This window comes from Plasmodium malariae, assembly GCF_900090045.1.
Source record: "Plasmodium malariae genome assembly, chromosome: 11".
NCBI classification, from domain to species: Eukaryota; Apicomplexa; class Aconoidasida; order Haemosporida; family Plasmodiidae; genus Plasmodium; species Plasmodium malariae.
This window is the reverse complement of record NC_041785.1, coordinates 1,799,833-1,816,088: the sequence shown is the minus strand read 5'-3', so window position 1 is coordinate 1,816,088 and position 16,256 is coordinate 1,799,833. Positions and strand designations below refer to the sequence as shown.

Below are 16,256 nucleotides of genomic sequence, written 5' to 3'. Positions count from 1 at the left end.
TACATTCACGCATACATTTATGCATACGTCCTTATATACGTACATACAAATAAATACACGTTCTTGCATATACCTATGTATATACAATTACTCAAATGTTTCCCCCTAACGATAAAAAGAAGATTTCTGCTAAAGTACCTCTTCTCAGTTTAAATTTTTTTTTGGAATATTTTGCAGAACATTTAATGGAGCAGTGAAAAAAAAAAAAAAAAAGTAAATAATAATGAAGTAATAAAATAAAAAAATAAAACAATAAAATTAAAGTAAAATAAAGTAGGATAAAACAAAATAAAATAAAGTTGTTTATAAACATTACATTGTGACACTGAAAGTAGGTAAGAAGCGGAAATTATAAGAGAACATATGTATGCTTACATGTTCGGAGGCGCATGCATACATACATATGTACATACATACATATGTACCTACATACATATGTACCTACATACATATGTACCTACATACATATGTACCTACATACATATGTACATACATACATATGTACATTCATACATATGTACATTCATACATATATACATACGTATGTTCTATTACATTAGCGTATCCACCTTATCTTTCTCTACACATTTTATTCTGCATCCCGCAATTTTTTACCCCCTACATCTTCACGTGCCATACAAGGATAATATATACTCAAAGAAAAAAAAATTAATAATTTTAAAAATTTATAAAAAATATTTGTTGTTGCGCAAGTTTGGCATGCTCATAAGGTTTTCTTTGTTTCAGTTACTAGCTCACGTATTTTCGTAAGTCCCACAGTGCCACTATTATAGCATACGTATACGCATACATATGCCCATACATAAAGAGGTACACGCATAAAGAGGTACACGCATAAAGAGGTACTCACATAAAGGGGTACTCACATAAAGAGGTACACGCATAAAGAGGTACTCACATAAAGGGGTACTCACATAAAGAGGTACTCACATAAAGGGGTACTCACATAAAGAGGTACATACATACATAATTCCGCAAGCACGACCCTTGCGCATACATAAAATGTTGAACTTTTAGAGGTAGTGCTTATCATATCAGGCAATTACAAAAAACGAAAATTTTACTAATACGCTGTTATTGTGGAAAGGCGTGTACATATATTATTGTGAGATTTTTTAGGAAAAAAAAAAAAAATAATATAAAATAAATTAAAATAGAATAAAATAAATTAAAATAGAATAAAATAAATTAAAATAGAATAAAATAAATTAAAAGACCATATAGATAAGCACACATTTTTAGCAACACCATTCTGCAAATACCCACGCACGCTTTTTCCTTTTTTTTGCAAATATAATTCAATATATGAAAAGGCTGTCGTAGTACAGAAAAAAAAAAAAAAAAATATATATATATATATATATATAACAGCAAGATGATAAGACTTAGAAATATTTTGAGCAGGTATAAAACGAAGGGGCACTTCACAGAGGGGCCTGCATATGACTATGGAAATAGTGAAAATTTAATATTAGGAAAAAGAAAATTTAGTTCTTCTTCATTAAAAGCAGCAAATGAGAAGAAGGAAGAAAAAAAAATGGAAATAAATATTATGAAAGAGCAAGAATTACATAATGATGTATATGACACAGTGGTTATAGGTGGAGGTGTAACTGGTACAGCATTACTATTCTTACTATCAAAATTTACAAATTTAAAAAAATTAGCTTTAATAGAAAGAAGAGATGATTATGCGTTAGTAGCATCCCATGGAAAGAATAACAGTCAGACAATACACTGTGGTGATATTGAAACAAATTATACATTTGAAAAAGCAAAATATATAAAAAGATATGCTGACTTGTTAAGAAATTATTTATCCAATTTACCAAAAGAAAAGAGACAAGATATATCTAGAGTAACTCAAAAAATGGTATTAGGGGTAGGGGAAAAAGAATGTCAATTTTTAGAGGACAGGTATCCTATATTTAAGAAGTTATTTAAAACTATGAAATTATATAACAAGGAAGATATAAGAGAAGTGGAGCCAAAGGTAGCATTAAAGGATGATTACACACTCAGAAATGAAATGCTATATGCTTTATACATGCCACCAGAGTTGACTACGTGCGACTATCAGAAGTTATCGCGAAGTTTTGTCGAATCGGCTTTATGTTCTAGCGGCAGCGGCAGTGCTAGCATTAATTTTAACTACAACAGTAGTGATAATAGTGGTAGAGGTAGTAATAGTGGCGGCAGCAGTCATAGTAGCAGCAGCAAAAGTGGGCATAGTAACAATAAAAACATCTCCATCAACCTGTCGACGGAAGTGCTGAACATAGAGGAGATAAACGACAGTCTGTATAAAATATATACAAGTAAAGGAGTTATAAAAGCACGGTTCGTTGTAGTATGTGCTTGTGGTCATTCTCTACTTATAGCACAAAAAATGAATTATGGAACGGAATATAGTTGTATGCCAGTAGCAGGCAGTTTTTATTTCACTGATAATATATTAAATGGAAAAGTATATACAATCCAAAATCCAGCATTGCCATTTGCAGCAGTACATGGCGATCCGGATATTATTGAGAATGGAAAAACAAGATTTGGTCCAACTGCTTTACCTTTACCCTTACTTGAAAGAGATAATAAAAAAACAATAATAGATTTTTTAAAAGTATGGAATCCAGATATAAATTTATTTCATGTCTATTTTAATTTGTTTAAAGATATGACTATGTTAAAGTATATTTGTCGAAATTTCTTGTTTGAAATACCGATATTAAATAAATATATATTTCTAAAAGATGTAAGGAAAATTATACCATCTTTAACAATTAATGATTTGACATACTGTGTTGGTTATGGAGGGGTTAGACCTCAACTTATAAACAAAAAAAGTAGAAAGCTAATATTAGGAGAAGGTAAAATTGATCCGGGTAAAAATATCATATTTAATATTACTCCTTCCCCTGGTGCTACAACCTGCTTAGGTAATGGTGAGTTTGACATGAACACTATTTGTGAAAGGTTAAATGCGACTGTAAACAAGGACCAAGTGAACAAGTTCCTCTATCAGGGTGAGTACCCCGTTGATTATCTCTGATGCTTTCAGGGGATACATCGGTTAAGCCATTAAGTTGATAAGTCGTGGGGTGGGGATACAAATAAGAAGAAGGTGATAAAGATGAAGAAGATGACGAAAAAGTGGATTATGAAGGTTAACCCACGAAAATGTAAGCGACGGGGAAGAAGATTGTATCCATATACAAACAATATGTACATTTGTACATACTTGCATGTATACGTACGTGAATTGAAACATGAGCAATTGGAAGAGCATGTCTATACATACTTTTGGACAAAATATACATTGCACAGGTATGCTATTACTCGTTCAAGAGTAACATGCCGACTGTTCGAATTATAAAGATATACATAGGTGGAACTTACATAAAAGTTCTTAACATCTCGTTTTACAACACATTTAATGATCGTCTTCTTTTTTTAATTCTCGTTTATTCTTTTTTATATGCATTTTAAGTCCCCTACGTTTCCAGTTAGAAGTAGTACATTTTTAGATGGTATTTCTCCTGTTTTTGTTAAAAATTTATGTGTATATGCACATGTATGTAAAAACATGCATACATACATATACACATGCGTACAATGCTTTTGCCCTACGTTTGAAGTGACAGCTACCTTAACTGCCACATAATGCGGATACATATTACAAATTCTTTTTTTCCTGTTGGTGCATACTGAAAATGTTTACTCATAATGTATCAAAGTGAGTTGTAAAAAAAAAAAAAAAAAAAAATCTCCACAAATTTGTTAACTATTAGCTGTTAACTGTTCATTTTTCCTTGTTCCTTGTTCATGGTTCACTTCTTGCCGCTCTTGGTTCACCTGGGCAACCCCTAAACTTTGCACTACCTCATTTTTAAATTCTTCGAAACGAAATATAAATATTTGGATAGAAAAAAATAAAAAAGGTCCCTACACAAGTAGAGGGGGAAAATAATTTTAAAAGCATTTATCACTATACACGTATAAAAATTGTTTTGTAAACTTTCATACTTATACTCCTATGATCGTACATACGTAATTGTGAAGGTACAAATGGAATAGCAGCAGTCAGCTCGAGCTAATATATTTTCTTTATCCTTTAAAGTGCACAAAAGAACGGTGCCACAAAATCTTGTGCCAACCATTCATTGCATTGTTTTATGTATCATGTAATAAATATGGGTAATTGTTTTTCTCTAAATTTCTTTTGATATAAGCACTTTTTTATTTAATGAAGGAAATACTCCATTTAATCGGTCGTTCATTTGCTATATATACATATATATATATATGTACATAATAGCAAAGCGCGGTGTGAAAAAAAGGGAAATATATATATTTATTATACCAACGAAGAACCTTAACTTGTTCAAATTAAATAAGTATGTTACTCGAAACGTGTTACTAAAATTCATATATTCCTAAGCACACATACAATTCCTGCAATTTGTGCAAAATATATATGATATACATAAATATATACAAATATGCGAAATTTTTTTTTTTTTTTTTTTTTTTTTTTTATATGAATACGACAGGAAATATATTAAGGCACTAATGTAAGCACGTAATATATCACGTACATATATATATATATATATATATATTTATGAGAATTTATCTTTTTGAAAAATTTATGCTTATCCATCTTATAGTTTTAAATTGAAGGGATTTATTTTTTTTTTTTTCTTTCCCTTATTTTTAAGAGCACTAAAATGATAAGTCGCACGAGCCCAACGATATGCAAAAGAGGATATACAACAGCAGATGGTACTAGCAAAAGGTGGAAAATGAAAAGAATTTGTTGTAGCTAATAGGACAGTATTGCCACTATTACTTCCATGGTTATTACCATTGGCAGTATATCGTATGTTGATACTTATGTGTGGCTGTGGTGAGAGCAGTTATGTGAATAAGGTAATCATTTGCGTAAAACATACGTATGTTTACGCAAGTATGTATGTATATACACATACACTTATATACATACGCAGTATTAACCGTCGAAGTAAGCATCAAAAGATTATACGTTCTGTACATTCGCCATACGGATAATGTATATCCTAGAGATTTTTATTTTTTGTTATGTACGAGGGGAATAACAAGTAACATTTACTCAAATGTACGATTCGTTATAATATATCTTTTTCCATTTTGTATATTTTATATATCATTAAAAAAAAAAAAAAAAAAAAAAAAAAAAAGGAAAAAAAAAAAAAAGGAAAAAAAGGAGAAAAAGAAAAAAGGAAAAAAGAAAAAAAAGGAGAAAAAGAAAAAAGGAAAAAAGAAAAAAGAAAAAAGAAAAAAAAGGAAAAAAGAAAAAAGGAAAAAAGGGGAAGAAAGAGGAAGCAGAAGTAGAAGTAGAAGAAAGAAAAAAATTATAAATTAAAAAACAAAAACAAAAATAGAAACTAAGCCGGTATTTTTCCTTACATTATGTTTACAAAGAGAAAAATAGGAAAGAAAAATACCAAGAAGAATTTAGACGACGATTTGAATTGTAATTATAATGAGGAAAATGCAGATGGACAGTTAACGAAGGAAGAACAAAGATTTACTACAAATATACATGCACAAGGTCAGAACGATAGAGATAATATAAGTTCAAGTAAGTCTCTACGTGAACCTCTAAGGGAGGAAGGACTGGAGCTGATATGCGCTGAAGTGGGAAAAAATAATAATAAACTTGATGATAAGCGAGGTGCTACATATGTGAACAGGAGTGAGTCCTATCATGAGCAGCGCCATAAGCAGCATCCTGAGGAAGAACACATGGGAATGAATCGCGAAGATAAACATACACTATGTGAACATGGCAATCCTATGGAAAAAGAGGTAAATGAGAAAGAGAAAACAAAAAAAAAAAAAAAGATAAATTATAGAGAAAGAAAAAAGGAGGAAGAAACAAATAGAGTAAATAAGATGAACACAAGTTTTCACATATACAGTGATGAAGACACGGACAGTTACATAACTATTAAGAAGAAGAAAAACAAAAAAAAAGATATTAAACAAGTAGACGTTTCGAAAGATTTGATTAGAGATACAATAGACGTTGTTACAAGTATTAACCTGGAGAGAAACGCGGATCAAAATTGGAAAAATAAAAATTATTCTAATGAAGAAGATGTTTCAAATGGTCATCCAGTCATCTACGAAGAGGATGAAGAAGATGTAGATGATAAAGAAGATGTAGATGATAAAGAAGATGTAGATGATAAAGAAGATGTAGATGATAAAGAAGATGTAGATGATAAAGAAGATGTAGATGATGAAGAAGATGTAGATGATGAAGATGATGAAGAAGATGTAGATGATGTAGATGATGAAGAAGAAAAAAAAAAATTAAAGTTCGAACAATCTGTTAAGCAAAGGCACTTTTATAACAAAAAGACATATAGAAAAATCAACAAAGAAAATGATGTTAACTCATACAATATAAAACATCATGTATATGTACAACAGGACGGATATGTATCTAGAACTGATATTGGTTCTTCAGATGGAAGCAGTTATGGTCAGTGCACGTTTAACTTGAAAAGGGTTAACAATATTTTGAGTGAACAGGCTGTGCACTTGACTGATGTGAAGGATCCTCATCGTATAGACCATAAAGGGAACGACGGAAAGGTGATCCCCCCTCAAGAGAAATTAAATTTCGAAAGTGCTGCCATAAGTGCGAGCAGTGAGAATGTAGTGATGGATGCTGGCTATGAGAACCTATCGATGAATGCATCCCTAAATGTTGACGATGAAATCATCGCCATAAACATGGAAGACGAAGGTGATGATACGGAAAACGAGGAAGAAAGAAAATTAATTGAAGAAATAAAATTAAAAAAGAAAATACTAAGGAAAAAGAAGGAAATTAACGAAAGTAATTATTATCCCTTTGATGGAGAGGACAACTATGGCATTAACGAAGAAAACAACAATGGTGATTACCACCACGACGATTACAACTATGATGATAGCTATGGTGGACTCTCTCCTCTTTGCGGTATTGAAAAAAAAGAAAAAATTAAAATTTACACAAATGAGCAAACGAAGTGTACGATGGAGGACGATTTTGACATTGACGACATTTACAATTACGAAACTGTGAATGAAATGAAAAAAAGGTTGTTATTGAAAAAATGTAGAAATAAAGATATAGAAAATTTATATGAACAGGGGAATAACGATGCAGACATAAATACTTTATTCTACGATTATTTAAGGTCAAACGGAGGAGAAGAGGAAGAAATAGATAATGCCATATATAGTGATATAAAATTAGAAGGTCGTTATGATCAGCATGAAGACGATAAGATTAACAAAATTGTTGGGAGGAAACTTGTTTCTGAGATAAAGAGGTACAAGAAGGACAATATTGAATATGTGATAGACCCTTATGTGAATGAAGATACTAACATAAAGTATGATTCCTCGTTCGATGTAGCAAAGGGGGAGTTTGCTACTTGTACGAAAACGAACATAAATAAAGACGGTATTGTAAATTATGTAAGTAAGGAAGACGATTCTTGTAAACCGAATAATGGAAAAAAAAGTGTTATCGAGAAGGACCTAAATGTATCAGCCATTCCTTCATTTGAGGAAGATCTTACAAGTAATTACCTTTACATTAATGAAAATAAAAAATTATTTGAAAAAATTAAAAATGCTTTTGATAACAAAGCAGTATGCAACCTGCAGATTATAAAAATGCATAATTATATAGAAAAATTATTTAGTGAGTATAAAACTAAAATGAAAGAGTCCAGTCGAGTAAAAAAATTAGAGAGTACAATGCAAAATGAGCATAACCAACTAACAACTATTTGTAGAAGAAAAAAAAGAGAAATAATTACGTGCACTATTTTTTTCTATTTTGTTATCAATTTAACAAATCTTATTTTTGATAAATATAAATATGTCGAAGATGCATTAATATCATTGCATAATTTGGAAAGCACTTTTCATTTAATATATCATAATCTCAAATTGTATTTGTATAAAGAGTATTATGAAAAGTTCAAGCTTACATTTATAAAGGATTATATTTTTAACTCCAAATATTATATAAATAAAAAGGAAAAAAGTAAACGTGATCAGTTAAAGTTGTTAATGCGTAATAAAATTATTAATAATTATGAATGTGTTAATGAAGTCATGTTAGTTAATGAACATATTGTCAATGAGGTAACTGATCATCAGCATTTTAACAACTCATTTTTACAATACATGTTTGATGGATTTTCAAGTAACTATTCAACTGATTCGTCTACTGGGATTGAATCTTCCTCCAGTCTTACATCACTCGATATGGCTACTTCTCCAGCCTCATCATTGAATAGTTCCAGAGGAATGGGTAAATCGGATAAGAGGAAGGGGGTAAAAAAAGAAAAAAAGGTACACAACATTACTGTGCAACTAAAAAGAGAAGCGGGAAATGCTAGTGAACACGCAAAAATTGAAGAGAAAAAGGAAAAATTAGAAAAAGAGAAATATTTTCAAACAGTAAAAATGAAAGACATAAAAAATAAATTTTTGGTAGCAATTAAAAAAATATTTGAAAATGTTAACATTTATTTTTTAAATTTTAAAAATGTTATAAAATATTTCTATTTACTAAAGTTGTATAATTATGAATTTTATAAAAATAATAATTGTGCTGCTTGTTTTGATGACATACTTTTTTTTTTTGTAAGATGTGAATTATTATATTGGGATCCTCTTTTTCAATTCTCTTTAAAAAAAAAAAAAAAAATTGACATTCTGCATTTTTATGAAAATAGAATGACAAATAAATCCTTTGATCAAAATTTTTTCATGAATGAGCATGTGCATAAGCTGGACGGGAGGTTAACAAACATGCACACAGGTTATAGGAAGCAGGAACAGGAGCAGCAGCAGCAGCAACAGCAGCAACAACAGCAACAGCAGCAACAGCAGCAGCAGCAGCAACAGCAGCAACAACAACAACAGCAACAACAACAGCAGCAACAACAACAACAGCAACAACAACAACAGCAACAACAACAACAGCAACAACAGCAACTGTATTTATTATATTCGTCCGGAACCCCTACCCAAAATTACGGTACTAATACGCATGCAAGAAGTGAAAGTGACAAGGATTACGGCTCCTCCTCATCAAGATCGGAAAATAATTTTTCCATGAGTAGTTCGAACCTTGAGAATGAAGAAAGCGTGCATGTGAAAGAAGATGAAGGTGTCGAAAGAAGCTCAAATGGAAAAAACGATGGCAGCGAAAGAAGCTCAAATGGAAGAAGCGAGAGTGAGAATAGACGTCCCTCCCTTTTTAAAAATGACGACTTCAGGAAAAAAAAATACAAACTTGAAAGAAATTCCTTTCATCATAACCCATGCATAAAATCTTTTGAGTGGTACAAATTTATGGATGAGTTAAGGATTATATATGACACTTGTAGCGAAAAACAAATTCTACAAAAGCTATATTACTATATTCTTAACAAGCGTGTTTTTGAATTGATAGGCGTCTGGAGCCCGTTATCGCTTAAACAGAGCTACAATTTATATGTCATAATCAGAGATTATGTGTTATATAATAGTGGTAATAATGGTAGTAATGCTGATAGTAATGGTAGTAATACTGATAATAATGGTAATAAAGATGATAGTAATGGTAGTAATACTGATAATAATGGTAATAAAGATGATAGTAATGGTAGTAATACTGATAATAATGGTAATAAAGATGATAGTAATGGTAGTAATACTGATAATAATGGTAATAAAGATGATAGTAATGGTAGTAATACTGATAATAATGATGATGAGCATCAAGAGGGGAGAGTATTACTAATTCAGATATTAAAAGAGAAACTCAACTGCTATATATGCACATTTTTGCAATGCTATAAAAATACAAATAATAGCCAAAAAAAAAAAAATATTTTTTTAATGAGATGCTTAAAAATTTTGAAGTCCATAAGAAATATTGTGTTATTATTAAATGACAAAGAATTATATGATATTATTAAGAAAATATTTTATGATTATGTTTTAGCGAATTATGATTATTCTAGTAAGTTTCATAATTTAACACTATCCGTAATAATACATATAATAATTTCTATAAACAAGGTAGGTGAAGACAATTCACATGATGCCAGTGGGATTAATCATAATTTAATTGATGATAATTTTTATAGGGACATTATGGATATATGGAATAAAGTTATGACAAAATTAAAATCAGATCAATTTGATGCTGATAGGATCAAGATGGAAAATTAGTTTGAAGTGTATACATATATATATATATATATGTATCACCAGGGGAATTTTCAATTTTTGACTAAATGCCCCTTTTTATTGTCGCTCCCCGTTACGTTTTATTTTGTATACCATATTTTGTGTAATATGTCTTATTTTATTTTGCGTTCCTTGTTTTTTTTTTTGCCTTATTTGCTTTATTTTACGCTTATTCTTTTATTGTATTAAGGAATAATAGTTCATGGTAAGAGAACCCACACACAACACAATTGAAAGTTGCCATCATTGAGTAGCTTCATCCCTTATGAATTAACCCTTTACTGATATTAGGTGCGCGATTTGTTAAATGAATAATCTTTTTTTTCAACTATTTTTGGTATGTTTACTTTTTTTACTTTTTTTTTTTTAATTTTTCCTCACTAATTTTCCCTCTGTACACATGTTCAATCATTATACTTTTTTTCGTTTTATCAAAGTGTGAACATGTCTCTTTACCTTTGCCCGTGTTGTATATTCAGCGGGTATCCTCACTATCATCATTTCAACTGAAAATGCTACTCTTTGCCAAGAGCCACAAGCAGTTATAACGTTGGTTATATTTGTCATATTGGTCCTATTTATTAATAATTTTAATCCTTTTAAAAATCTGTGGTACATTTTATGAAATACTATTTTTTTTTTTTTAGAAAATCAATTCTTCAAAATAAATAATACATTTTTAAGAATATTTCTGCATTTGGAAAGTTATACCTTTATGCACTTTTTTACATAAAAATAAACAACATGTGTGATTACTTTTAAGCGGGGTTACATTCCTTTTGCTATGTAAATTTATAGAGTGTTTATTTTACCAAATTTCTTCTGCATTTATGATACTTATCAAGCAGTGGTTAAGTATAACCTGACATGGTCATAAAATTAACAAGTATTTTTACTTTTTTTTTGTTGTTTTTTTTTTTTTTATTTTCTTTCATATTTGTCAAAATAGCTATTTATAAATAATTGAATTAAAAAAAAAAATTATTAAAAGCTCATAATTAATTAAAAATTAAAAGGAACACATTTCCCCAAGCAAAAGAACGTGTGCAAGTAGACACACACGTGCGAATGCAAATACACAAACAAACACACGCACATATATACACATGCGTATATTTAAAAAATTAAAAATATACGTTATTTGTATCAATACATTAAATATAAAATGTCAGGGTAACACACACTTCTTACATGTATTCTTACCCCTATACATATTCAAATAAAATAATAAAAGTTTTATGTATATTTTTATGGATATTTTTTTTTTTGAAATTGTAAAAATTTATTTCAGCATGACCTGCTCATAATTTTTTTTTTTTTTCTAGCTTTTTTATTTTATTTACAATTTTTTTTCTAATACATTTTTGTTCGCACGTACATTTTTTAGCTTTCACATTTTTCTTCTAACACTTTTCTGCTCCTACATTCTTTTGCACATACATCTTTCCGCTCATACATTTTTCCACCAAGCACACTTACTATGACGGGGCCTGCTGTGGCTGCTCCTGCGAAGGTGAGATGTGCATCATAAATCCAAATTTATATTCATTGTTTAAATAATCTATGTAACCACTAACACCAAAACCTGAGTAATCTTGCGTAAAAACAGAAATTTTTCCGCTAGTATCAATTAAGCCTTGAACTTTTGCATGTCTAAAAGAATAATCCCAACCAAGTCTCATGGCGGACTCTTTCGTCTGAGGAGTTAATTCAAGCTCTGTTCCCACAGATAAACGATCTGATATTTTCTTAGCATATTGTATTTTATATAAATGAGTTTGATTTAGCATAAATTCTGGTGATTTAAAATTTGGTTGTCTAACTACTTGCATTGTTAAAACATTATTTTTGTGATTATAACGTAACCCAAAGGAACCGATGGATGCACAATTTGATGCAATATATGTTAAATCAACACCTGCTTGAAATTTTTTGGTTAGTAATTGAGTATATGTTGCATTAAATATCCATGCCCCTTGCCATATACTCTTAAAATTATACGTATGTAATGGTTTATTTACTTCTACTGACATTTCATACATATTTCTTGTATCACTTTTTGCATATGTATTAAAATTTAATTTACAATCTATTGCGTTATTAATCTTTTTACAAAACCTACCATTTACACTACCATCAATATTTACTCTACTAATCATCAATAAACTATTATCACTATCCGTAAAATTAGCTCCAAACTGATATAAGTAACCAACATCTCTGAGGGTTGTACCTAGAAATAAGGTATGTGTTGACTGTAAATATTTATTCACATTTTTATCCACTTCAAAACGAAATCCATCAAAATTATCTTGTGTAGTAATAAATTTATATTCTTTATTTAGATTTTCAAATAATAATGCATTAGGAGCATCAAAATTATTTGTATATTGTAAAAGGTGTTGCTCTTTTAATTTATCTTCTTCTGTTGGTTTGTTTGTATCAGTTTTTTCTTCAAGTAGCTTTTCTCCCTCCAGCTTTTTTTCACTTACATTTTGTGATCCTTCATTTTGTTTTTTAAAAACATCAAAAACGGAGTTATTTTCTGTGTATGCTATATTTTGTTTTAACAGTTTTTTGAAAATATTTGCTATCTCCATAATATTTTTTTTTTTATTTTATTTTTTTTTATTATTTTGTTCTTACACCACGTGAGATAGTTATGTGTACAAATACATGCATGTGTATCTACCTATATATACATATATACAAATATACTTATATAAATATATATTTATAAACATACGAACATATAAACATACGAACATATAAACATACGAACATATAAACATACGAACATATAAACATACGAACATATAAACATACGAACATATAAACATACATACATACATACATGCATACATCTATACATGGATTTATACCTACATGCATATATAACTATGTATTTACGCAATTCGATTATGCCTGTTCTAACAACGTACTAACTAATATAAAATGGAAGGCTATGTTCACAGGGAGCGCCAAGTTAACATGTCAACGATAATAAAAAATAAAAAAAAATCCTTTTTTGGAAATTCACAATATGTATATATATATTTAAAGGGTAGTAACAAATTTGCTATGAAAACAATAACGATATATTGAAGAGTCGTTTTTTTTTTTTATAAATTTAATTAGTACATAAATTAGTACATAAATTAGTACATAAACTAGTACATAAATTAGTACATAAATTTGTGCATAAATTTGTACATAAATTTGTACATAAATTCATGCATAAACTGTACATGTTTATGGAATTGTAGAATCTCATTTTTACAATATTATTTTGGCTATTATCTTTATTATGGTTTTCACTGAGGTTCATACTATGGTTTTTTACATATTTTTTACTGTTTTTTACTTTTTTTTTATTATTTATGTATTTTTTTTTGATTTTTTTTAATATCATCGTATGTACAAAATTAGATAACGAAAAAATGTGTTTTTTTTTTTTTGTCAAACTGCCTACATAAAAAAAACTAACAAAAAGTACATACAATTATATGGCGTACAATCGTTTTTTAAAAAATATTAACCATTCATAATTTTAGATACTACATATAACAAAACGTACATAATTATGTACATATGTATATGTACGTGGGATACATGTAGGAACATAATATATAACATATAAATATAAAGATAAAATACACGTATTTAATTTAGCTATTACCAAAAACATACAAAGAGACTTTTTTAATTTTTTTTAATTCTTATCAACACATGTCAATATTCTTTTTTGTTTTGTTATTTTTTAATCTACTTGAATCAACAATCCTAATTTTTTTTTTTTTTTTTAAGGTCAGGTTAAATGACCAGTTCATAAAAAAGAAAACGTAAATTAAGCACTTTTAAAAGTTCTCTATTTTTTTTTTTTTTTTTTTTTGCATTAAGGAAAAAAAGGCATACAACCTAAATGGCGATTTTTTAAAAATTTGTGTAAGTGCATAATTCCGGTGTATTTGTAAAAGTATAACATCATGGATGGAAAAAAATTTTTTTTTTATGTGAGCTCAAGTACAGGGGTTTTCTCTATTTCTACAAATTTCAGCAAGTTACATTTATATATATATATATATATTTATTTAGCTATAATATTTCGTCATTACGATTATGTACACATATAATATATACCCTATCTGTGTACTCCTTTATCTCTCTTGTTGCACGATTCGTTACAACGTATACATTTATATACTGTGTGTGCAAGGATGAGCAATTAAGCAAATGCGTATATATTTTTTTTTATAATCTCAAATATATATATATTTTTTTTTTTCGTTTAAAATAAGCTGACCGAGTGAGTAGTCTGTTTATTAGGCAAGAATACATAATTTAAAAAGACATATTTTTACGTACACCTTTATTATTATTCTCTCTTTTCGTACTTTATAATTTCGATGGTAAAGCAACTATGTGGTGTTAATATCACTTGAGGCTTCACATACACCTTACATTGAATATTATCGCGTTCTTCACTTTGCCTTAACGACAGAACATATATGCATACGTGTACCCTTGCCTTCCCATTATGCCCCTTTTAATGCGAATTATACAGGGCATAAGGACAAAAAGTTGTTAATACAACAGTTAAAATTTAAATGATAAATGTACATTTTCGACAGTAAGTTATATCGCCCTGCTTTTTGGGAAAAATGCAACGAGATTTAAAATGGGATGAACTGAAAAATTAATTCTACAAGAAAAAAAAAAAAAGAAAAAAAAGAATAAAATAAAAAGGAATAAAATAAAAAGGGATAAAATAAAAAGGAGTAAAATAAAATGGAATAAAATAAAATGGAGTAAAATAAAATGGAATAAAATAAAATGGAATAAAATAAAATGGAATAAAATAAAATGGAATAATATAAAAAAGAATAAAATAAAAAGGAATAAAAACAAAAGGAATAAAAACAAAAGGAATAAAAACAAAAGGAATAAAAACAAAAGGAATAAAAACAAAAGGAATAAAAACAAAAGGAATAAAAACAAAAGGAATAAAAACAAAAGGAATAAAATAAAAAGGAATAAAATAAAAAGGAATAAAATAAAAATAAATGAAACTAAATAGTAAAATCTTTTTTTATAACTGTTTATGAAAGAATTTGCCTATGTTTTACAGCGTCCTTTTTTTCTTTTTTTTTTCTTTCTTATTTGCTATAAATGAAAATATATTATGCTATAGGAAGTGAAGTATTGTTTATACGTGTTTACTTACGATTAAAGCGAAATGAAAATTATTTTATGTACATTATTGTTAACCTACGTTTAAAAACAGGATGCCATAAAATGAACAATGAAAAAAACATAATATAAAAAGATAATTTTTTTGCTCTTCACTTTGCTTAATTGTGCTTCACTTTGCTTCATTTTGCTTCATTTTACTTCATTTTGCTTTATTGTGCTTCGTTTTATGTATTTGTTGTTTATTCTTCATTACTGACGTTTTTCCTATAATTATGTTGAGGAAGTACCATACTGGTGCGAAATTATTATTAGAATAGCAATTTTTGAGTAATCCTTTTTATACACTCTTATGCAAAATGATAAATTTTAAAACGAGTTCAGTCTTTTTTTATAGTCAAAAATGTATATATATATTTTTAATATATGTATAATTTATAAAGCTAATTAATTTGACAAATACATTCGCAGCACAGTTAAATAGAAAGAATTTTGAGAATGTATTTTTTTTTCTGTTTATATTTTATTTATTTATTTGTATATATATTTATATTTTCATGTTTTTTTTTTTTTTTCATAATTTTGTGCTACATGTTCTAAAAGGTGTAGATGCATCCGCTTTTTACAAACGAAGATTAAATACATATTGTTCCTGTCATTATTAACAAATAAATATGTGTTTCCGTGTATTTATATATGTAATTGCGTAGTATAAATATATACGTGTGAGTACTTATAGGGTATATTATTCA

At 28.5% G+C, this 16,256-nt stretch overlaps 3 protein-coding genes across 3 annotated transcripts; 2 read left to right on the top strand and 1 right to left on the bottom strand.

Annotated features, from left to right (window-relative positions):
• Window positions 1-1,396: 1,396 nt before the first annotated feature.
• On the top strand, window positions 1,397-3,070 carry MQO (malate:quinone oxidoreductase, putative; the record flags this gene model as incomplete). The annotated part of the gene is made up of 1 exon (XM_029006128.1): window positions 1,397-3,070. The coding sequence occupies one exon, from the start codon at window positions 1,397-1,399 to the stop codon at window positions 3,068-3,070; it is 1,674 nt and encodes a 557-aa protein (XP_028862649.1).
• Window positions 3,071-5,469: 2,399 nt separating this feature from the next.
• PmUG01_11046300 (conserved Plasmodium protein, unknown function) lies at window positions 5,470-10,296 on the top strand (the record flags this gene model as incomplete). Its single annotated transcript, XM_029006127.1, has 1 exon — window positions 5,470-10,296. The coding sequence occupies one exon, from the start codon at window positions 5,470-5,472 to the stop codon at window positions 10,294-10,296; it is 4,827 nt and encodes a 1,608-aa protein (XP_028862648.1).
• A 1,496-nt stretch (window positions 10,297-11,792) lies between these two features.
• TOM40 (mitochondrial import receptor subunit TOM40, putative) lies at window positions 11,793-12,914 on the bottom strand (the record flags this gene model as incomplete). The annotated part of the gene is made up of 1 exon (XM_029006126.1): window positions 11,793-12,914. One exon carries the CDS (start codon window positions 12,912-12,914, stop codon window positions 11,793-11,795), a length of 1,122 nt encoding a protein of 373 aa, XP_028862647.1.
• Between the last annotated feature and the right edge of the window lie 3,342 nt (window positions 12,915-16,256).